This window comes from Oncorhynchus mykiss, chromosome 22 (assembly GCF_057628025.1).
Source record: "Oncorhynchus mykiss isolate SJ-2025 chromosome 22, ASM5762802v1, whole genome shotgun sequence".
NCBI lineage: Eukaryota > Metazoa > Chordata > Actinopteri > Salmoniformes > Salmonidae > Oncorhynchus > Oncorhynchus mykiss.
In genome coordinates, this window is record NC_143043.1 from 35,098,690 (window position 1) to 35,122,519 (window position 23,830).

General features: G+C 41.8%; 1 protein-coding gene across 1 annotated transcript; it reads left to right on the forward strand.

Annotated features, from left to right (window-relative positions):
* The first annotated feature begins 9,991 nt into the window (after positions 1-9,991).
* On the forward strand, positions 9,992-23,323 carry LOC110501715 (charged multivesicular body protein 2b). Its single transcript, XM_021579458.3, has 6 exons — positions 9,992-10,198; positions 13,527-13,618; positions 18,158-18,352; positions 19,414-19,516; positions 19,748-19,854; positions 21,914-23,323. Exons 1-6 carry the CDS (start codon positions 10,165-10,167, stop codon positions 22,025-22,027), a joined length of 645 nt encoding a protein of 214 aa, XP_021435133.1. The 5' UTR covers positions 9,992-10,164; the 3' UTR covers positions 22,028-23,323.
* Positions 23,324-23,830: the final 507 nt, after the last annotated feature.

Consider the following 23,830-nt stretch of genomic DNA (forward strand, 5'->3'; position numbering starts at 1 on the left):
GGTCTAAAATCTTGTCTTTAGCCTTGTGGAAAACACATTTCTGATTCACAACAGAAAACAAATAGAGCATATTGTTAGATGTTTTTTCGTTACGGTCTCTCTTCAGTACAGTAGTTGCCGTATCACTGGACATAATTACCATCCTAGTCATTAGTAGTGAGTAACTGCTGAATGTGATAAGCTGCACCTGTGAGTGTTATTAGTAGTAATACGTGATTAATAAGGATGACTTCCTTCATCATAAGAACTGCAGAGTCTGGAGTTTGTAACATGGATGTTGCTCTATTGTAATCCCTTCTGAAGAACACCTGCCTCTATAGGTTTCTCCAGAGTCTCTCTACAACACCTGATGATGTTGATGACCATGATGCTCTAATGGTTCATATCACCTCTGTAATCACCCAGCTACAGTACAAACTCATGTGTCAGTGTGCTGACTGAGGAAAGGAGAGGGGAGCGAAATACATTAATAGCCAATTAAATATCCATTAGTACAGCTGTAGTTATTAAAGTGGTTTTGTAACATACTAATACTGATCACTGGATCACCGCCTGGTACGACAACTGCACCACCCGCAATGGCAGGATTCTACAGGGGGTGGTGCGGCCAGACCAACGCATCGTCGAGGGCACACTGCCTGTCCTCCAGGACATCTACATCACCAGGTGTCACAGGAAGGCCAAGAAGATTATCAAGGACCTGAGCCACGGCCTGTTCACCCCGCTACCCTCTAGAAGACGGAGACAGTTAAGGTGCATCAAAGCTGGGACCGAGAGAGAGCCGACCTCCACCCAGTACCCTCCTCTGAACCTAAGACTGTCACTAGCTGGCTACCCTACACTGTAAAACATTTCATGTAAATTCTACAGTAACTTACTGGCAGCAATTGGACAGTAGGTTACTGTCATTTATTTGACAGTACAGCTACTGTCATTCATTTCACGGCAGTCCATTGTACGGCACCAAACGTGTTACTGTAATCTAATGGACAGTATATTCCTGGAAATACCCATGCAGCAACATATTAACCAGTGTTCTTTGCAAGTTTTCATTTGAACATTTACATTAATATTTTGGCTCTTATACGTAGTAACTACCAGTCAGTAGATTTAACCAAGGTTGATTAAAAAAACATATCACAGTCATAGCAAGTAAAGCTTTTCTGTAAGTGTTACTGAAAATGTTTTAGCTAAGGATACATTAGTCTTCAAAATAATTCTAATTACAACAAGATATCGTATGATATCTCTGACTAGCTCTGGATACTGCCAATACAATACTGAGATATTACCGGTAACTTGATTCCAGACTAATGAAACACAGTACAATATAGTGAAAGTGACTATTAAACTGTAATACAATTATTTCTACTGTATTTTACTGTAATCATAAGGGATTAGAGAAAGCAGGTCGTCTGTAGGTATCTGCATATTACAGCATATGAATGAATACTAGGTGTTTTATATCACTTGCACTTCTGGAAGACTTAACAACAGATGGCCGTGATTACAGGGCAAAACAGATGAAATGGACATGTGTAAATGCTCAACCATTTAAAGGTTTAAGACACTACCATTTTGATCTGCTCCATATATACTTTTGATAGGGAAATACTATCACATTTCACTTAAATTGGTACAGGACTCTGACGAAGGGGTGCAACAAATATGACCACTCTCAAAGCACTCCGTCAAATATGTTAATGACCCAGCGATTCCTTCTCCTCCCACAATACTTCGTCACAATGCACCATTGTTTACAGTATGCTGCAGTAAATGTATAGCAAAACAGCAATACAGTACTTTATTGTTGAATTGTATTGACAATAATGTTTGGTGTTTTATATCCCTTGTACTTTAGGCCTTAATAAAGGCTTCTAACCAACCATTAAAGGTTTGAGACTTGCTGCCACTCTGATCTGAACCCTATATAAAGGTCATTGTTAGGGAACCACTACAACAGGTGCAACAAATAGAGCCTCTTAAAATACGTTAATATACCATGCATCCACTAGTTCAAACGGTTTTTGGCACTCCATAAATGCAGTATGGTACTGTATTCTGAATGACAGTAAATTACTGTAGAGTTTCAGGACAAAGTTTGTAGAACTCCTAAAATACAGTATACTGTATTACTGTATAATGTGGGGGTAGAACATTCTCACTCACAGCTGCAAGAAATATAGCCTCACACATGCCTTAAAATATGTTAATGAGCCAGAGACTCTTTCCCTACTGCTCCCTCTACTCAGCAAATTGGATGCAGTCTATCACAATGCCATCCCTTTCATCACCAAAGCCCCACATACTACAGACCACTGAGATCTGTATGCTCTCGTTGGCTGGCCCACGCTTCATATTTGTCGCCAAACCCACTGGCTCCAGGTCATCTATAAGGCCTTGCTAGGTAAAGAACTTGTTCTCAACTGGCTTACCTGGTTAAATAAAGGTGAAATAAAAAATAAATACAGTCATTGATCACTGGTCACTTTAATAATGTTTACATACTGTTTAGCCTACTTTATATGTATATACTGTATTCTAGTCAAGGCTCATCCTATATAACTACTGCTGTACACACCTTTTCTATTCATATACTGTCCATACTGTCTATACACACCATTCACATACATAGATAGAAACATAAGCATTTCGCTGCAAACAGGCAGAGGGAGACAGACAGACAGACAGACAGACAGACAGACAGACAGACAGACAGACAGGCAGAGGGAGACAGACAGACAGACAGACAGACAGACAGACAGACAGTGTAGTGAGGTGTGTACTGGCGGAAGAGTAGTCAGGCGCAGGAGAGCGAAAACTGATTTACAACGGTGTCGTTTAATATCCATAAACCACCGTCAACAGAACAATACAATAAATGGGTCAAACAAAACCCGGTAATCACCAGCATACCGTGCATGAGCACTACAAGAAACAATTACCAACAAGGACATGGGGGGGAACAGAGGGTTAAATACACAACATACACACCAAAGTGGATCAGCGATGGCTTGAAGGTCGGTGACTTGGACTGCTGAATGCCGCCCGAACAAGGAGAGGGACCAACTTCGGCGGAAGTCGTGACAGACAGACAGAGACTGTATTGTTTATAATATGTTTCCTATTAAAAGGAATAGGTACAGTATGTACATGGCTGTTATATGTGGGCTCATTTCAGTCAATAACCTTAATACATGGTCATGTGTCATTTAATTGTGGGTGGTGGTTTAAATAAAAAATATAATTATTATATAAAATGACAAAACCACATTTTAACAAAAGGCTCAATGACCATCCAGTCTAATCCCACATTGTGACTAATTTAATCACAAAATAATGTAACATAGTCCAAGATAATCACATTTTTAATTGTTCCTGCTGTTTTAGCTATCATACTGATATCATACTGCCACGCAGAACCAGAATGTCAATGGAACTTTTAATTGGATCTCACAAAGGGAATCCCGCACATGTGTGTGTGTGTGTGTCCTCCTCCGTGGTGGCAGAGCGGGGTGATATGTGTCTGTAGTGTGTTAATGAACTGACCAGTGGAGGACTCAGATCTCTCTGGAATGACGGACCAGGCCTTTATAACCAGATAATTACACTAATAATAATATAACTCCTGCTCCATTAAAAATCACCAGTTTGCAAATGAGATGGTAATAGAGACAGGCGTGAATACTGAGAGTTATTTAATGAGGTATTGGAGACTCAAAGACTGTCTGGATTGATAGAGGACCCTCCTTGACTGGTCTGACAGGAAGGTCAAATGGGGTTCTTGGTAATTGGAAAGGGTCAGGTCAGAGAGAGAAAGTGAGGGAAAGAAGTGAATACATTTCATATTGCAATGCATCTAGTATGTTACATTTAACTTCCAACTTGGTCTACACAGTAATTGTTTCTGTCTGTGCTGTTATTTTTCCTAACATACCAGATCAGCATATTATCCCCTAAATAAAGCACATCATGTAATCACTGTCTGCTCTGCTTCCTCTTTCCTCCCGTTTAGACGATATGCCTCCGTCAAACAATAGAAATACTGAATATAATGTAGATTAGATTTAAGTTGTCTTGAAGGACTACTGTAGAACAGTGGGAGATAGGGAAAAGAGGCGTCTTTCTGAAGTGAGTCGTTTTAAAAAGCACAGACAGAAAAGGATTATGCGAATACAAGCAGACAGAGAAACAGTTTCTGCTGTGCCAGCACCGTCAGGAATTAGAAAGTCTTTAACACATCTCTGTCTGTCTGAATATAATTTCCTACCTTAATGTACTGGTGTTGGCTTATCCTTGGCATATACAGTGGGGCAAAAAAGTATTTAGTCAGCCACCAATTGTGCAAGTTCTCCCACTTAAAAAGATGAGAGAAGCCTGTAATTTTCATCATAGGTACACTTCAACTATGACAGACAAAATGAGAAGAAAATAAATCCAGAAAATCACATTGTAGGATTTTTAAGTAATTTATTTGCAAATTATGGTGGAACATAAGTATTTGGTCACCTACAAACAAGCAAGATTTCTGGCTCTCACAGACCTGTAACTTCTTCTTTAAGAGGCTCCTCTGTCCTCCACTCGTTACCTGTATTAATGGCACCTGTTTGAACTTGTTATTAGTATAAAAGACACCTGTCCACAACCTCAAACAGTCACACTCCAAACTCCACTATGGCTAAGACCAAAGAGCTGTCAAAGGACACCAGAAACAAAATTGTAGACCTGCACCAGGCTGGGAAGACTGAATCTGCAATAGGTAAGCAGCTTGGTTTGAAGAAATCAACTGTGAGAACAATTATTCGGAAATGGAAGACATACAAGACCACTGATAATCTCCCTCGATCTGGGGCTCCACGCAAGATCTCACCCTGTGGGGTCAAAATGATCACAAGAACGGTGAGCAAAAATCCCAGAACCACACGGGGGCCCTAGTGAATGACCTGAGAGAGCTGGGACCAAAGTAACAAAGCCTACCATCAGTAACACACTACGCCGCCAGGGACTCAAATCCTGCAGTGCCAGACGTGTCCCCCTGCTTAAGCCAGTACATGTCCAGGCCCGTCTGAAGTTTGCTAGAGAGCATTTGGATGATCCAGAAGAAAATTGGGAGAATGTCATATGGTCAGATGAAACCAAAATATAACTTTTTGGTAAAAACTCAACTCGTCGTGTTTGGAGGACAAAGAATGCTGGGTTGCATCCAAAGAACACCATACCTACTGTGAAGCATGGGGGTGGAAACATCATGCTTTGGGGCTGTTTTTCTGCAAAGGGACCAGGACGACTGACCGTGTAAAGGAAAGAATGAATGGGGCCATGTATCGTGAGATTTTGAGTGAAAACCTCCTTCCATCAGCAAGGGCATTGAAGATGAAACATGGCTGGGTCTTTCAGCATGACAATGATCCCAAACACAGCGCCCGGGCAACAAAGGAAGCATTTCAAGGTCCTGGAGTGGCCTAGCCAGTCTCCAGATCTCAACCCCATAGAAAATCTTTGGAGGGAGTTGAAAGTCCGTGTTGCCCAGCAACAGCCCCAAAACATCACTGCTCTAGAGGAGATCTGCATGGAGGAATGGGCCAAAATACCAGCAACAGTGTGTGAAAACCTTGTGAAGACTTACAGAAAACGTTTGACCTCTGTCATTGCCAACAAAGGGTATATAACAAGTATTGAGATAAACTTTTGTTATTGACCAAATACTTATTTTCCACCATAATTTGCAAATAAATTCATTAAAAATCCTACAATGTGATTTTCTGGATTTTTTTTCTCATTTTGTCTGTCGTAGTTGAAGTGTACCTATGATGAAAATTACAGGCCTCTCTCATCTTTTTAAGTGGGAGAACTTGCACAATTGGTGGCTGACTAAATACTTTTTTTGCCCCACTGTATGTGCATGTGTATGTGTATGTTTGTGTGCGACTGTATGGGGTGTGTCTGGCTATCCCCTCTCGAATCTGACCACAGGACTCGTCCTCTCTGCCCTGCCATACTTAGTGAGTCTAATTCCCCATGCTAATAATATTCACCAGCCTCCCTCCCCTCACTGATACTGGCTCAGCCCGGCCCCAGGGCGGTGGGGTGGTAGAATGGACAGGGGAGATGAGACTGGGGAAGAGAGGAGAATGGAGGCAGGAGACATGGATAGAGGAGAGACATACGTAGGATGTCATGGAGATAGAAACCAGGAGGGGACAGGAGAAGGGCATGTGATGCAGGGCTGAGGGAGGATGGGGAGAGACAGAGGAATGACGGGAGGAACCTGATGTTACACATGTTCCATACCTGGCCCAGATTGTCTTCCTCGGGCTAGACATACCTGTGGATAAGAGCTTGTCATTGGCTGGAATAATGAGTGTCTTCATTAGTATCCCTTGACTCCCCAGTGAGATGTCAGCAGAGAGCAGGTTTAAACAATAGTACCACATCCCACTTTGACCTATGTTACATTATCACTGGAGTCAGTAACTCTGCTGAATGAATGGATTATTAGGCACATTTTCTGTGTGAAAGGTGTGTGAAAGGTGTGTGTGTGTGTGTGTGTGTGTGTGTGTGTGTGTGTATGTGTGTGTGTGTGTGTGTGTGTGCACGCGCATGTGGGCGTGTGTGTCCCCTGCTCCAGGCTGCTAGTGATGAGCTAACCCACCAGGGGAGATAATCTTTCATTACCCACGTTCCCTGCTGCCCTGTGCCTGAGAGCAACACGCCTCTCTCTCATTCTTCCCACGGGCTAAAGGAGTGGAGTCATTCACTCTATATATTACCCCTTCTGACCCTGTACCTATCTTCCCACCCACCCCTCCCTCTCTCCACCCTCCCCTTTATGTGTCTCGTTCTAGTTGAGAGCATCCATCCATCAGCTAGAGGATGTTGCTGTTTAAATCCCCTGCTACCACTCTAAGTCCTGGGCCTATCTCCGCCTGCATCTGTCTGTTATCATTGCACCATAACTCTGCCTTGTTACATGTCACATATCACACATATTATACCAGCCATGAACTCAGGATTGGTGGATGATCATGGTAATTAAATCATACTCCTGCTTGAATACATGCTGAATATGAACAACACTATAGAGTAAGGTTACCCAACTGGCAGCCTGTGGGCCAAATTTGTCCCTCGGGCGGTTTTATTTTGGTTCCGGAGTTTTCTGAGTAAAAAAATGTAATATGTATATATATATATTGAATTGTTGTTTTTTAATTTTCATTGTTGGACATAAAATACTTTAAAACCACCAGGAAATCAGCTCTAAGTGATTTTAATTGTGAAAATCGGTTCCCAAGTATGATAGAGAGACATACTGTATGTGATTGTATACAAATAATAATAATAAATAATAACTGGTTGGATTTGTACCGTGCTTTTCTACCAAATTAGGTCATCAAAGTGCTTTACATAGTAGGGGGAAACTCACCTCATCCACCATCAATGTGTAGCACCAACCTCAGTGATGCACGGCGACCATTTTTTGTGCCAGAACACTCACCACTCATCAGCTATCAGGTGGAGAGGTGAGGAGTGATGTATGGAAATTAGGAATGAGGGGGACGATTAGGTGACCATGAAGGAATGTGGCCAGGTTGGGAATTGAGCCTTGACTGGGGTGAACACCCCTACTCTTACAATAAGTGCCATGGGATTTTGAATGACCACAGAGAGTCAGGACACCCGTTTTAACGTCCCATCCGAAAGACGGCACCCTACGCAGGGCAATGTCCCCAAATGTAATCAAGGTTTGAAATGATTATGTTTTAGTCAAATATTATATCTGTTTAGGCTTCTTGCGGTCAATTTGAAGTCTACAAATATGTGTTTTATAAAGTTCCGGCCCCCCGACCATCCGCTCAAGAAAACATTGTCCCGCTGCTGAATCTAGTTGATGATCCCTGCTATAGAGCAATAAAAATCACATGCATCATATTGTAAAGGAATCGGAAACACTTTGACAGATATACGTATAATAATTGACAAAGAAAGATCAAATCCAATATCTTCTAACTAAAGTCATCATTCAACCCTTCAGCATTGCTGATGGGGAAACACATGTTATTATGTATTGCAGATGGATTGCACTACAGTGAGTCTACGTGTAGAATGAGACCTCAAAGCAAAATGTTAGATTGTTCTGTTATAATTCTCAGGGATTCACAGTGATTGTACTGGGATCTAATTTCACACATGACATCTCTCTCTGCTGTCTGTCTTCTGTCTGTCTGTGTAGTTAGTTAGCAGCATGTTAACATTAAACGTCTGTTCGCCTCAGGCGAGACCACCAACAGAGATAGAGAAAATAGAGAGATTTTTTTGTTTTTGTTGAATACCTCAGAGGGAATTCTCATTTAATGTCCTCAACATGTCCCTCCCTCCCTTCCCTCCAATATGAGATGTAGATATGTAATATACTTTGAAAACAACCTCCACAGCAAATACAGGAGTCTGTGGCTAGTGTCATTATGAAGGGGGCTGTAGAGGGCCTGTGTGCTGGGGGCTGGCTGGATGGATGGATCACCTCAGGGCATGTGGTAGTAGTAGTGATGAGAGCGTTTAGCACCGTTCCCTGTAGTCTACTACTGATTAGACCTAACATCTCCCTAATAACCTTAACTAGAACAACGCCCCAGGACACTGCACTCCTCCACTGGGATGGAGAGGGGTATGAGCTGAGAGCTACTAATCCTCCTCTCCTCTGTCTTCTCAAAGTCACCCCACTATCCTCTGTCTCCTCTCATCTGTTATCTTCTCCTCTCCTCCTTCTGTACTTGGTCCCATCCTCTCATTTTGAGCCATAACTCCCCCTCTCTTCCTCTCCTATTCTCCTCTTCTCTACTCCCTCCTTTTCCATTTTACCAAATGGAGGGAACTCAGAATTTTCATTGAATTGAGTTGGTTACGGTTCAAGTGAGCAGACTGCAATGTTTCTCACAGCAGCATTAATATGAAGAGAAACCATCCTATGAATTTATTCTTTAATATAGCAGGTCCCTGACCTCAGTGGTAACATTATCCAGTGAGATGAGGATGAAATGAGAACAAAATAATTGATGGCGGTGTAAAGCCGTAGGGAGTTATTTTATGTCTATCTAGCCTCTGTGGTTGTTTTTATGGATGTAGTACTTTACATTTTCATAGCTTCTTAAAAAAAAATACACACACGAGCGCACACAGAGGGGGACACACACACAGACATAACAATCCCGAGCATTTGCTATATTTTCATGTGCATAGAAAATAACTCCAACCATTTTTTTAATGGGGGCATAATCCAATATGCAAAAATAAAAATCATAAATGCTAATGGAAATGGCCTGTGCTTGAGCTACTATTTATTGCTTTCTAGTGACTGGTCTGGTGTCTTGAGGTTAAACGCCCCCATCCTGTCATTTCACAGGTGTCACCAACAGTTAGCCTGGATGCCGCTTGTCTTGCTCAACTAAAAATGTAATCTGTCTCATCTCAACTTTTTAAGTCACTTCAATAAAACGATTTTGAGGTACATTGATCTAATATTTTGTCATTTAGAAAAAAGTTATGTATATATAATATTATGAAGTTAGATCTATAAACGTGTTTATAACGTGTTTATATATACCAGTAAGGGAGCCTAAAGATAAATAATCCACTTGGTTAGAGAGAATAATTGTAATCAGTTTTTAATAAAGTAGTACAATTTAAAGTGAATATGTTTGGGTCTCTATTTTTATTAAAGAACAAAATAAATCTTATTTCCCTTCAAATATGTTTGTCTAAGGATAGCCAGTATGCACATATCTAAATCTTGCCAAACTTTTCCGTAGAGGGCGTTTTTCCCAAAGTTACCGTCCTCATTTTCTACTCACTCGGCAATTTCTGAGCAGAGTTGATAAAATAATCACTGATAACTAAAAAAAAAAAAATCTAACCCAGTTCACTGTGCGGGTTGATAAAAGAGCTCCGTTTGCGTTGGAACAGTAGCGCTCTCTAGGGGAGACAAGGGGAACTGTGAGAGTCCCGTGGTGACGTCAGAGAGTCGGCGGTGAGTCTGGGATGTCATGTGAAAGGCTGGAACAGTTCGACCAGGAAGTCTCAGCTTGTTGCTAGAGCTACAGTTTAGCTGCCCACGGCCTGGAAGCACATACATTGTATTTAGGCATAGTATTTGGTTTTAATTTGTGCGCCATGGCTTCTCTATTCAAGAAGAAGACAGTCGACGGTAAGTTTGTTTTCCACTGCTAGTAGGCTTGTAGCAAAGTTGTTTGAATTGGTGTGACCCAGACTCTGCCAGTAACGAACACAGACTTGCCTACTGAACGAGCCAGTTGAACTGTTTTACCAGTTCACCTGACACCAGTTTAAAAAGTGAAGATGCATGTTTGTTACAAAATCAACAATGACATTGGTCAACGTGGAATCCCCTCAAGTTAGACTGTGTCACAGTCTGAAACTAGACAATATAACGTTACTATTCCACTTGTCTGTGTAACGTTATCAGTGAAAGTTCCTTGTGAAGTTGCTAAATGCAACAACAACAACAAGAAACTGGTCAGAATTTGACCATCGTGTGAACAGTGTAGTTGTATTAGGCTAAATTAGTAGATTGTTACATTGATTTGATTATGCTGCCTAGTATGTTTAATGGTTACTTTGTAATTTACCTGCTGACTGGAACAGATTAATTCCATGATTAACAGCCTCTAGCAGTGTAGGACCTGTAAGAAAGCTTTGTTCACACGAGAGAAACATGTGATCCAGAGACCCTGTTACTTCACTCTGTTCAGTTAAAGACAGATGGATATAAGTACGGTTTATCACAGTGTCTGCGCGATCCATTCCCGCTACTCTCTAAAAATCATATTACATATCGGGAAATAATTTTTGATGTATCGTTTTGACAATATCGCAATATTATTTTTTTTGCGCTAGTTGGCTGTACCTGCTGCACCAACACTCCAATTGTTCGCAATCTTAATAATTTGGGCACCAAAGTATCGTCATAATATCATATGGTGCGGTCCCTGGCAATTGCCAACCCTAGTAATGACCATGTCAAGATTTCAATTAGGCTATGTTGGACTGTAAAACACTTCTCAGTTTTCCTGTCTCATAGTAGTCAAACATGAAGCAAGGGGAAACCAAAAGTCAACAGTGAAGTGTGTGTGTGTGTGTGAGAGAGAGAGTTCAAACTGCCTGTAAAGATAACACAGCACGTGCCATGCAGCATTTTGCTGCTGCTGATACTTTGAAAATGTAGCAATATGTTAAAAGAAGCACCTCAAATATTGATTTTCAGGTGTCTCTTGATAAAGAAAAGCTAAGAAGAGGAAGAAATGTCTCCATCTTATTGTGTATTTCCTTGAGCCATTGAAATGTTGGGCCTTATCAGTCAAAATGTTTTGGTTTTACAGGGTCAGAATGCAACAGAACTATTCAGAATACATCAATACATTACTTCTGAATCACTAATAACTTTATTAAACAAAAACATATTGTACGTTTTTATATAATCAATTTCAAGTTTCTACCTAATTCAATATTAATAAGTTATTTCATGACCATGGTCTCATTGATGGAGAATCAATATTCACTTACTGTGACTGTACTGTACGTTTACTCAAGGCCAGATAGTTGATAGAATATCTCAGCGTCTCTGCCCCTCCTCTCATTCTTTCTCTCTCCTCTCTCTGGGCGTGGGGTGCCAAGGTTGCCCGGTGTCGAGAAGCGCTGGTATCCCATGGTAGGGCGTGCGGGTGTGATGGCGGGCAGAGAATAGCTGGTGGAGTTTTGTAGACAATACCCCACCCTCTTGTAGACGTTGTCGATACGTCACCCTGCACGTAGATACTACGCTTCACTCTCACAAGTGGTCCAGCTCTCTCTCTCTCTCTGGAGTTGTTGGGGTGATGAGGGCACCATAGGTACCTATAGCAAGGATTCTCACTTTCAGGTCATTTTTTAAATGTATTATTTTTACATTCCGGTAATTTTTTTGAGAGTTTGAGAGCCTGTTATTCTGCAACATTTATCTGTAAAAACTTTACTGCAGTATTTTTTGGGGGGGGGCAGAAATGTATTTAATGTATTTTCTTCTAAAAGTTTGAGGTGCTTCACAACAACACAACTTCACTGCTGTATGCTTCAGTGGTGGACTTCCACTGCAGGAATTACCTGAACGTTAAACAAATACTTTCCTCTTATTGTTTTTAAATCTTTTATTTATACCTTTTTATAGTTTTGTGGAAAAACCTTATTTTGAGGAAAGAAAGATACATTTTCTGTTGAATATTTAGCATTTTGATCCAGCAATGAAACAGGCTCAATTTAGATGTTGTGTTAGAGGTTGTTGGTAGCACTTCTGGTACCTATTCTCACTGTAGAGAGAATCTCTGGGAATCCTCTCGTTCTAGTGATGGAGTCCAGTGCAATGGTCTAGTGCATCAGCTGGTGGAGTGCCCTGGCTCACTATATGTGTCTGCGGTAACCTTAGAGCTAATAGCAGTGTAGGGGATCGTGTCCTTTACCCAAATACGGGAGCTGGGATGGCCGGGACACATTCACAGCTGTGTGTGTGTGTGTGTAAGAGAGAGAATGGTTACCATCTGAAGATTATCTGAAGTGGTCTGGTGAGGGTGCAATTGTTGTTTTGTAAACCAATCGGTCATGCGATTCATTCTTGTTTTTTTTTCCTAGTTTTTATGCCAAATTTTGGATGGGGCGGTTTGGATGAAATGGCTAGAACGGTGTACCCTTGCCTACAGACATGCCTGGTCTCTCTCTGGGACTGCTCTCCAATCTCATACTCCACAGCCTTATATTAGGAACTGCTGCTGTGTGACCATCTCTCCGTGAATGCCTTCACTTATTCAGTTCACCTCATGCTTGTGCCTATATTGTTCCCATTGATGCTACACTTCAAGGGTTTTATCCTGCCTTAAAACATTGATTCAAATGATTATTATTTTTGCTACATTATTGCTGTTGTACATATGAAGGCAGGAGCCTGGTGTATTGTTATTGGAAACCCTTGAAACGAGACTCATCACATAGTTTACCCTGCCAATATTTCTAAAAGTAATATGTTATTAAGGAGTTATTTTAGTCTGGTCCATCTGAAGTATGAATTATCTCAATAAGAGTTCAATCCTGAGCTCTCTTTAGTGTTGGTCCACCTATCCATTTAATACAGATCCCAGTTGTATTGTGTACAGTTGAGTCTGGTATTTGGAGCATAGTGTGTGTCGGACTGTGTTACACGCGTCATGTCAGGGTAATGGGTAGTGTGTGGCAGGAATGGTTTAGAGTCCAGGCTCAGCCCCGTGAATGAGGAATTTCCAGAGCTTTGTCCCTGTCTATCTACCCGTGTGAACAGAATGGTACTCTGCTTCTATAGCTTTACAGAAAGCCCAATATCTGTGTCTGTCCTGTCTGTCCTGTCCGTCTGTCTGTCTGTCTGTCTGTGCAAAAAAAAAAACTGTTTGATTCAATAACTGTATGTTCGTAGGGTAAATGTTTTTCTAATTGCTCTGTCTCTCTCTCTCTCACAGACATTATAAAGGAACAGACTAAGGAGCTTCGTGGTACTCAGAGACAGATCACTAGAGACAGAGCTGCTCTGGAGAAACAAGAGAAACAAATGGTGAGACCCCCTCACCCTGTGAAGTGCTGTAGGACGGCAGCAGGTTTTAGTTTCTCAGTAGAACCTTTTCTGCTGATTTCATCAAATGTGTGTAAATGACTCAAGGCGGATCCTGCTCCATCCTACCTCCACTCACATCCCTTTCCTGATCTGTCTGTTAGGCCTACAAGCTGCTTAGCTAACCACTGGGATAGGAAAGACAGCTTTGGACAGGTAGAATAGCTACAGGGGAAAGAGGAAGTAGAACACGTGTGTGTGTGTGTGTGTGTGTGTGTACTGGCATGGATCCAGGGATAGCCCATGATTTGAATTTATAGCCACTTTATTCCATAGAACAACTTGGTTCATTATTCAGATGAAAAAGAGGATGTTTTGTCACATCTGTCCAGCTGAATTATTGCCCTGGTCCAGTGAGCATTAGATCAGTCTGTCTCTATGTACATTGTTATTTGATAGCACCATTCATCTGTCAGTTTTACCGAATCCTCTCCCCTCTCTCTCAAATTCAGGTTGCTTTATTGGCATGAAATACAATTTGTATTGGTACAGCATTTCAGTAAATATAGTGCAATGAGGATAATGAAACACAGTTCATTTCAGTATTAATAATAGTACATACTGTATGTGACCCACCACCTGGATTCGGTCCAATGTAGCAATAATTGAAATGGTGTTTTTTACATTGGATAAAGGTTGAGAATCAGAGCTAGAAAATTGAATATCATAACCTGCAGTTGAGGAATAATGGTAAAGTAATTCTGCTTTGAATGTTGACAAACCTCTAACCCCACTTTTGAGAAAATGGCCCATATTAGTTTTTGTACACCAACTTGAGAGCCCTTCTTTGTCTACACTATTCAGCATAGTCTAACCCTCTTATGCCTTAGCCCCACCCATCTCTTTAACGATTCACATGTGAGGCCATGTGCTGAACAGAGTGAATTAGATAGTAGTGTAGTAAACAAAGATTTCCAGGACTCTCTGCATTTGGTAATCATATCTCTGCTTCCACCGGGCATTCCACTGATTTCAAAACTCTCTCAACTTCTTCCGAGACGACACTGTTGAGCGCCGTTTCTTCTGATGACAGTGATGGGGGAAGAATCTACAATGTCTGCTTCAATTAACATGTTTTTTCCTAAATCAGGGATTTCCTCAATGTCTGATTCATTTTCAGAGTCTGAGAGAGTCACCATGGCACGATGGTCCTCCAGAAAGTACTCCGTCACTACTTTTTCCCACTGATTTTTGTCGATAGCGCTATTAACCTCATTGCAGCAATGCAACACTATGTAGAAAGGGTTGTCTACACATACTGAGCAGTTCATGTTCTAGACAGAAGCATTCTACATGGCAGACCAATCCGAACTTATCTCCCGGCATGTCCAGCCCACCCATTATCTCAGCCATTCATGGCTAGCGGGAAGTTTCCTGTATTTTTCCGTGGCTAAACCAACTAGGCTTGTAATTTAACAATTTTATTCGTATTTACAGATAGCATACAAGTTTTTTTTTTTATTAAGGTACATGAACCGGAAGTCATTTCTGCCCAAAAACACATTTTGATTAAAATAAAAAAAAGTTCAAATGACACTCCTATGAAGTGACATATGCCTAGGTCACATGATCATGTCTACAGGTACAACACTACTGCTGTTGTATAGTGTAATCTTTGGTTGATACATTTCATTAAATACAAATAAGATTATTAAAAATAATGGCTAATAAATAACCAAATATACATGGATGATGGTTACACTATGTATTACTTGTAAGTTATATACTATGTAAATACTTCAAGGAATTAATGGTCATGAGATGTTCCTCGGGCTTTGGCAATCAGAATTCTGTATGTGGGTTTTTTGCACATTGCTTATAATCGTAATTACAGGTGGACCCCAAACCTTGCTTCCATATAGTGCAATTGGTAAAATTACACTATTGAATATTTTGTACCAGATTTTAATAGGAATATTTATTTATATTTTTAGATGGGTTTTTTTTGGGGGGGGGAGGCTTATTTAATTAAAAACAAATTGTCCCAGGTAGTTGTACCATTGGTCATGTTCAACCATGGAATTTCCTAATCAACCATGGAATTTCCTAATTTCCTAATATAATATCAGTAATAAGCTCACATCAGCACCACTTGTCATCCCATCCTAAATCACTGTTACATATTTAAATGTCATTTTGCTTAATGGCAGATAGCAGCCTCATTATTAAGATGTTCTGTCTGTTCTGATCATTAATATGTTTAGCAGGCAGAGACTGACTGCACCTGTTTGTGTGTCTGAGGGGTAATGTAATGGTCCTGTAATGGAAATCTGCCTACTCAGCTGTTTAGCAGAGCGCTCTACCTGAGGAGGAGACTGGCTCTGCTGAATAATCATCTCCTTCACTCAGCTCTTCTCCACTCTACATAGCACTGATCAGCCTAATGATAGTTTAACCCTCACTACACTTTGACAGAGGGAAGGGGTGGAGGGATGGGAGTATTATTCCTGTAAAAATGTCAATAATGATAATTAATCAATAATTTTTGTTGAGGACTGGCTCTTCAGAATAATCAGAGACACACAGGGCTGCAGCTGTATTGTTTCCCAGAGGTCATGGCTTTACAGCCTTACAGTGTGTTCCCTCGGGCAATAGGCTGTTTTACCAAAGCTAAGAGGGGCTGCTAGCTCTCAGGTGTTTAGACCATAGCCAAATCACAGTATTTACACTGTGTATAATCTAATAGGGCTCCCTGGGGAAACTGATGTGTACTGTCGTGGCCAAAAGTTTTGAAAGTTTTACAAATATACATTTTCACAAAGTCTGCTGCCTCAGTTTGTATGATGGTAATTTGCATATACTCCAGAATGTTATGAAGACTGATCAGATGAATTGCAATTAATTGCAAAGTCCCTCTTTGCCATGCAAGTTAACTGAATCCCCCAAAAAACATTTCCACTGCATTTCAGCCCTGCCACAAAAGGACCAGCTGACATCATGTCAGTGATTCTCTCATTAACACAGGTGTGAGTGTTGACAAGGACAAGGCTGGAGATCACTCTGTCATGCTGATTGAGTTCAAATAACAGACTGGAAGCTTCAAAAGGAGGGTGGTGCTTGGAATCGTTGTTCTTCCTCTGTCAGCCATGGTTACCTGCAAGGAAACACGTGCCATCATCATTGCTTTGCACAAAAAGGGCTTCACAGGCAAGGATATTGCTGCCAGTAAGATTGCACCTAAATCAACCATTTATCGGATCATCAAGAACTTCAAGGAGAGCGGATCCATTGTTGTGAAGAAGGCTCCAGGGCGCCCAAAAAAGTCCAGCAAGCGCCAGGACCCTCTCCTAAAGTTGATTCAGCTGCGGGATCGGGGCACCACCAGTACAGAGCTTGCTCAGGAATGGCAGCAGGCAGGTGTTAGTGCATTTTTGGAGGATGGCCTGGTGTCAAGAAGGGCAGCAAAGAAGCCACTTCTCTCCAGGAAAAACATCAGGGACAGACTGATATTCTGCAAAAGGTACAGGGATTGGACTGCTGAAGACTGGGGTAAAGTCATTTTCTCTGATGAATCCCCTTTCCGATTGTTTGTGGCATCTGGAAAAAAGCTTGTCCGGAGAAGACAAGGTGAGCGCTACCATCAGTCCTGTGTCATACCAACAGTAAAGCATCCTGAGACCATTCATGTGTGGGGTTGCTTCTCAGCCAAGGGAGTGGGCTCACTCACATTTTTGCCTTTTATTTTGACTATTTTCTACATTGTAGAATAGTGAAGACATCAACGCTATGAAATAACACATGGAATATTTGTATTTATTTAACTATGTAAGTCCGTAAATAACATTCTTATTTAAAATGATGGCCTACACCGGCCAAACCCTCCCCTAACCCAGACGATGCTAGGCCAATTGTGCGCCGCTCTATGGGACTCCCGATTTACGGCCGATTGTGATACCGCCTGGGATCGAACCAGGGTCTGTAGTGACTCGTCTTGAATTGAGCTGCAGTGCCTTAGACCGCTGGGCCACTCAGGATCGCATGTAGTAACCAAAAAGTGTTTTAAAAAATCTAAATGTATTTTAAATTCTTCAAAGTAGCCACCCTTTGCCTTGACGACAGCTTTGCACGTTATTGGCAGTCTCTCAACCAGGTTCACATCGAATGTTTTCCAATAGTCTTGAAGGCGTTCCCACATATGCTTGGTTGCACTTGGTTGCTTTTCCTTCACTCTGCGGTCCAACTCATCCCAAACCATCTCAATTGGGTTGAGGTCGGAGGACTGTGGAGGCCAGGTCAACTGATGCAGCACTCATTGCTCTCCTTCTTGGTCAAATAGCCCTTACATATCCTGGACTTTTAACAAGGCACACCTGTTTATTGAAATGCATTCCAGGTGACTACCTCATGAAGCTGGTTGAGAGAATGCAAGTGTGTGCAAATCTGTCATCAAGACAAAGGGTGGCTACTTTGAAGAATCTAAAATAAATGCAAAGCCAGTCAGAAGCTGATCCTCCTCCTCCTGTTCCTTCCCTCCCCCTGTAGGAGATGGAGATAAAGAAGATGGCTAAGTCTGGGAACCGCGAGGCGTGTAAGATCTTGGCCAAGCAGCTGGTCCAGCTGAGGAAGCAGAAGAACAGGACCTACGCCGTCAGTTCAAAGGTCACTTCCATGTCCACACAGACCAAGGTCATGAATTCTCAAATGAAGATGGCTGGAGCCATGTCCACTACGGCTAAGGTAAAGAGCACCACACACATGCGTGCATTCACACACACATTCTGACAGGCACGCAGACCATCACATTTTGGATGTTGGGCCTCTAAAAGTCATCATTTTTTAAATTTGTATTGTTGCTCCACACACACATACATTTATGTGTGTCTGTGTAAATGAGGCCCAAAAGCAGACCGACTAACCCAGTTAACATTAAAACAGCTTCTCCAAAACAGTTCAAAGGATTCCTCTCCATCTCTGAGTGTGTGCTAATTAGTCTGTCTATATATCCTGTCATCCCCTCAGGATGGTAATGTTTGTCTGGTTGGGTAGAGATTCTCATTTCACCCTCGTCCATCCTATACCCTTTCACAGCTCAGAGACACAGATCAGATGACATCCTTACACATCTTAGTTTATTATCAATTAGTCTTCTGGTAATGTATAAAGTAGCATATCTAATTAGCCTGGTTATAGGACTATAAGCCCATAATGTTTAGAGCTAAGAATGTGAACTAGTTACAGTCTGAAAGTATTTATTAATGTAGTTATTCATGTATTAATCTGTTTCTAATCAGTGCATTGTTTCTGATCGGAGTGTTTTTCTCTGTGTGGTAGTTAATTAGTCATGACCAGGATGTCTGATTGGCTGGTCTCAGAATTAGACCTATCTGTAACAGAAAAAGGAATGTGTTTAGGGAGCGCTGCTCATTTGTGTGTTACCATACTTGTGTTACCACGGCTTCAGTGTGGAGGGAAAACAGTAAAGTCTCACCAAACAGCCCACTTCTAGCTTCATCTAGACTATGGGGCTGCAGAGAGACCCACTAACAACAGGGACATGCTCTGAAAAGGTTTTCGAGCAATACAAAAATGACATCGAATTACATGTGACGTGTGCAGCTCATTTGGCAGTTTGAGGCTCCGGCGTGAAACTAGGCCATGGCTGATAACACACAGGAAGAAGAGACAGAATCCCTCTACGTATTTATGATGCGCGTACGTGCTCTGGGAGTTGTGTATTGTGTCTGTGTAATATAACAGTTTTGGTGGTGTAAGTATTGTCTGTCTCTGTGTTTGTCCAGACAATGCAGGCGGTGAACAAGAAGATGGATCCGCAGAAGACCCTCCAGACCATGCAGGACTTCCAGAAAGAGAACATGAAGATGGGCATGACCGAGGACATGAGTAAGACCTGCTATCATTGGCTCCCTAGCCTAGGATTTAAACATTTTAAAAGAATGACAATAGTGACTGACAAAAAAAACTGTCAGAACCAAAAACATCATGCAGATCAGTGTGTTTGCCTAGTGGTTCAATGACCTTTTAACGGCAAACTGACTAGGACCTCTGTCTCGCTGCCTCTCACTCTCTGCCTGCCCCTTTTCCCCCTCTACCCCTCTCTCTTGCTCCCTCCAGTCAACGATACGTTAGATGAGATATTTGTGGAATCAGGAGATGAGGAAGAATCTCAGGACATTGTGAACCAGGTTCTGGATGAGATCGGGATCGAGATCTCTGGAAAGGTAAGACATACTGCCCAATGCCGTTCCCCAGTCACTTCTCCCCATAAGTAGTCCTCTGGAAAGGTAAGAGGGTCCTGTATCATCTCAAAGCCCTCTCCCATCTGGATGCTTTGAGGTGTAGCAGACAAAGACAGTAGCAGGATAGGCCGTAGCCTGCCTGGCTTAATGGGAGGGAGACTCCAGTCCTAGAGTACCCAACAGTAGGGCTGGGACGATACCAGTATTGCAATACTCGTTAGTATCGTGGTAAGAAAACGAAACACAAAGTGGATTTAATTTCTTTAAGAAAACAGCCCTAATGTTGAAAACATAATGTTGTCTTCCGGAGTCACATTTATTTATATTCCAAGATATAGAACACAATATTTTACATACAGCAGGTTTTTAAAGGACTTTCTGCTTCGTGTTTTCATTTTTGTCATGGAAAAAATATTGCGATACTGGTATCGTCACAGCCCTACCTAACATTTTTGTTGTAGTCCCGGACTAACTCACCTGATTCAACTCATTTGAGGACTTGATGATTAGTTGACAAGTTGAATCAGGTGTTTGTCCGGAGCTACGACAACAATGTGTACAGTTGGGGATACTGGAGTTGGGAAACACTGCTGTAGACTGTGCCTGTAGCCTGCCTGTCTTTATGGAAGATTGCTTGTAGGCGGGGGAACTGCAGTGGGGTTGCCAAAATTTAAATCAAATAACTGTGTGTGTGTGTGTCTGTGTGTGTCTGTGTCTGTGTCTGTGTCTCTGTGTGTGTGTGTGTGTGTGTACAGATTGTGTGGGACAATTTTGATTTGAAAAACTATTTTGAGTAAATGTATTAATTGGTTTCTATTAATTTTAATAAGATAAGAATAAGATTGTCTTTATGAGATGACAGCCTGTAGTCTGCCTGTAGTCTGCTTGTCTTTATGAGATGACAGCCTGTAGTCTGTGCCTGTAGTCTGCTTGTCTTTATGAGATGACAGCCTGTGTCTGTAGCCTGCCTGTCTTTATGAGACGACAGTCTGTGCCTGTAGCCTGCCTGTCTTTATGAGATGACAGTGTGCCTGTAGTCTGCCTGTCTTTATGAGATGACAGCCTGTAGCCTGCCTGTCTTTATGAGATGACAGCCTGTAGTCTGCCTGTAGCCTGCTTGTCTTTATGAGATGACAGTCTGTGCCTGTAGTCTGCCTGTCTTTATGAGATGACAGCCTGTAGTCTGTGCCTGTAGTCTGCCTGTCTTTATGAGATGACAGCCTGTAGTCTGCCTGTAGCCTGCTTGTCTTTGAGATAACAGCCTGTAGTCTGCCTGTAGCCTGCTTGTCTTTATGAGATGACAGCCTGTAGCCTGCCTGTCTTTATGAGATGACAGCCTGTAGTCTGTGCCTGTAGCCTGCCTCTTTATGAGATGACAGCCTGTAGTCTGTGCCTGTAGTCTGCTTGTCTTTATGAGATGACAGCCTGTAGTCTGTGCCTGTAGCCTGCCTGTCTTTATGAGATGACAGCCTGTAGCCTGCCTGTCTTTATGAGAGTGCCTGTAGTCTGTGCCTGTAGTCTGCTTGTCTTTATGAGATGACAGCCTGTAGCCTGTGCCTGTAGCCTGCCTATCTTTATGAGATGACAGCCTGTAGCCTGCCTGTCTTTATGAGATGACAGCCTGTAGACCAGGACTCATTCCACTGAGGGCCGAGTGTCAGGTTTCTTTTGTTCCATTCAATTAAGAACTAGACAATCAGGGGGGTGGAGTTCCTTACTAATTAGTTACCTTAATTCATCCATCAGTACAAGGGTGGAGCAAAAACCTGCACACACTCGGCCCCCCGTGGAATGAGTTTGACACGTGCTGTAGACTGTGCCTGTAGGTGTCCTGTGTGTGGCAATAAATGAGAGGCAGTTAGTGACTGTCCATCTGGCAGGGAACCCACTCCCCCTGGGGGACAGCATGTGTTACTTCACCACCGCTTTCTGTGCAGAAGGGCTACTCTACTGTGTGTTGTAAGGCCAGTGTTAACCTGTTGGGATGTGTGTTGTAAGACCAGTGCCAGTGTTAACTGGTTGTAATGTGTGTGTGTTTCAGATGGTGAGAGCCCCAGCAGCAGGGAAGAGTCTCCCTACTGCTTCTCCTAAACGGAAAACGCAGATCTCTGACGACGAGATAGAGCGACAACTCCGAGCCCTGGGAGTGGACTAACACACACACCATGGGCTAGGCCTGTGTACCAGCAGGCTGGTGGTCCATGTGTGGGTGATTCTGGTGGTCCAGATTGTGGGTGATTCTGAATATGTAATGACTAAATTAAGGAATAATAGAATATTATGACCCACACTACATTCTGCTGCAGCCTGCTGAAGGGGTTGGCCTCTTTATGTACATACAGACAGTTGACTCTGGAAAAGTGACCTCTATGTTCACATGATATTTTGTGCATGGCTTCTCCATTAGTCCTGGGAGTACAAATCCTGTGGGAGGAGGATGAAGTCAAAGAAACAGAGTGAGGTAATGACTGTTCTCTGTGCTCTCACATCTTTAGGTACAGTACTATAGACGCTGCTGGTGTCAAACTACTGACACTGTGTCTGTCTAGAACCACTGACATTAACTCTAGGAACTACTGACATTAACCCCTCCGAGTAGGGTAAGGGCTTGACTTTTTCACTAATGAACATTTTGCATGAGAATCTATGGAATTAGCAGGATCAAGCTGCATGTCAAGATACGTAAATAGATTCAGTTTAAAACGATGTGTGAAAGAGTAATTAATGCAAATTCAAACTAATAATCATTAACATATTTCGAAGAATAGTTCATTTTGAATTGCTTGTTTTGTACTATTGAGTTGTACTCTAATTTGAAGATGTTGTCTATGTGTCTTAGTTGATCTCTGTGTGTCCTGTCTTTCTGATGTGGGATAGAACCAACAGTCTGTCTGTCCTCCTCATCTCTCTCCTTTTATCTTGGCTGCTGTGCAGTTATCGTATCTGTTGTTAGAGCTGTTTTTTTAAAACACCACACACACACACACACACACACACACACACACACACACATTCTAGAGTGTATAATGGGTTTGTGAAGAAGACTGATCATTGTCTTCCTGACGCTCTCTCTGTTTCACTCTACCATGCTGTAAGAGCAGGAAAGGAGACAATGACATATTGTGCATTATCAACTAAACATTTCATGCATTCTAGAATGTTCCCTCTCACGGTTCTCTTCTGGTTTTCTAATGTCGACTAGTATATCACTGTATACTAAAATAATTGTCTTAAAGATTGTTACTGGAAAACATTGACTGGCTTACTATTGTTACATCAGTTTCTTTTCAACTTGATTTTGTGGTGCAATTCTCCAGAGAGGAAAGGTGAATAAATGAAATGTTGTTGTCACACTTTTTCTCCACCCTGTATGTATCCTCTGTATCTATACAGTTGTACTGTTTAGACTTTGACTTTTATAATGAATAAAATAGCATCATGTACAAAGAAATGGTTTTATTGTCACACTGAATAGGTGCAGTGAAATATGTTGTTTTACTAGCTGCTGCTAGTTAGTTTGGGTGTACCCTTTGACCTATGCCAACCACACCTGCTTCATATCAATGGTGTTTTTATTCAGGCATTGAAGAGGACAGTCTGATTTAGAAGCATGGAGGCCCAGAGCTGTGATGACACAATTTCAATTGAAGGGAGTCAATTCAGGAAGTGATTTTAATTTAAATTCAAAAAGGAAAAACTGTTGAAATAAATAGCTTCTACTCCTCCTTGAAAATAGATGCAGATTTTTCAAATTTGTAATGGTTACTTATATTTACTTCCTGAATTGACTGCCTTCAATTTGAATTGACCCCAGCCCTGACACACTCACGCAGCGCTTTGTCCTGCTGGAGAGCGCAGCCATATACCACAGGCTGTGAATTAGCATATATAGCTCATTATGTAGGGACCTCAGTATCAGTAGTGCCACAGTGCATCCCACCTTTTCTCAGACCACAGA

Bases quoted from the DNA above. Each gene is read 5' to 3' on its own strand.
- LOC110501715 (XM_021579458.3), top strand. From the start codon at position 10,165: ATGGCTTCTCTATTCAAGAAGAAGACAGTCGACG. The intron at 18,353-19,413 runs GTAAAGAGCACC...GTGTTTGTCCAG, and splicing joins CCATGTCCACTACGGCTAAG to ACAATGCAGGCGGTGAACAA. The intron at 19,517-19,747 runs GTAAGACCTGCT...TGCTCCCTCCAG, and splicing joins GGGCATGACCGAGGACATGA to TCAACGATACGTTAGATGAG.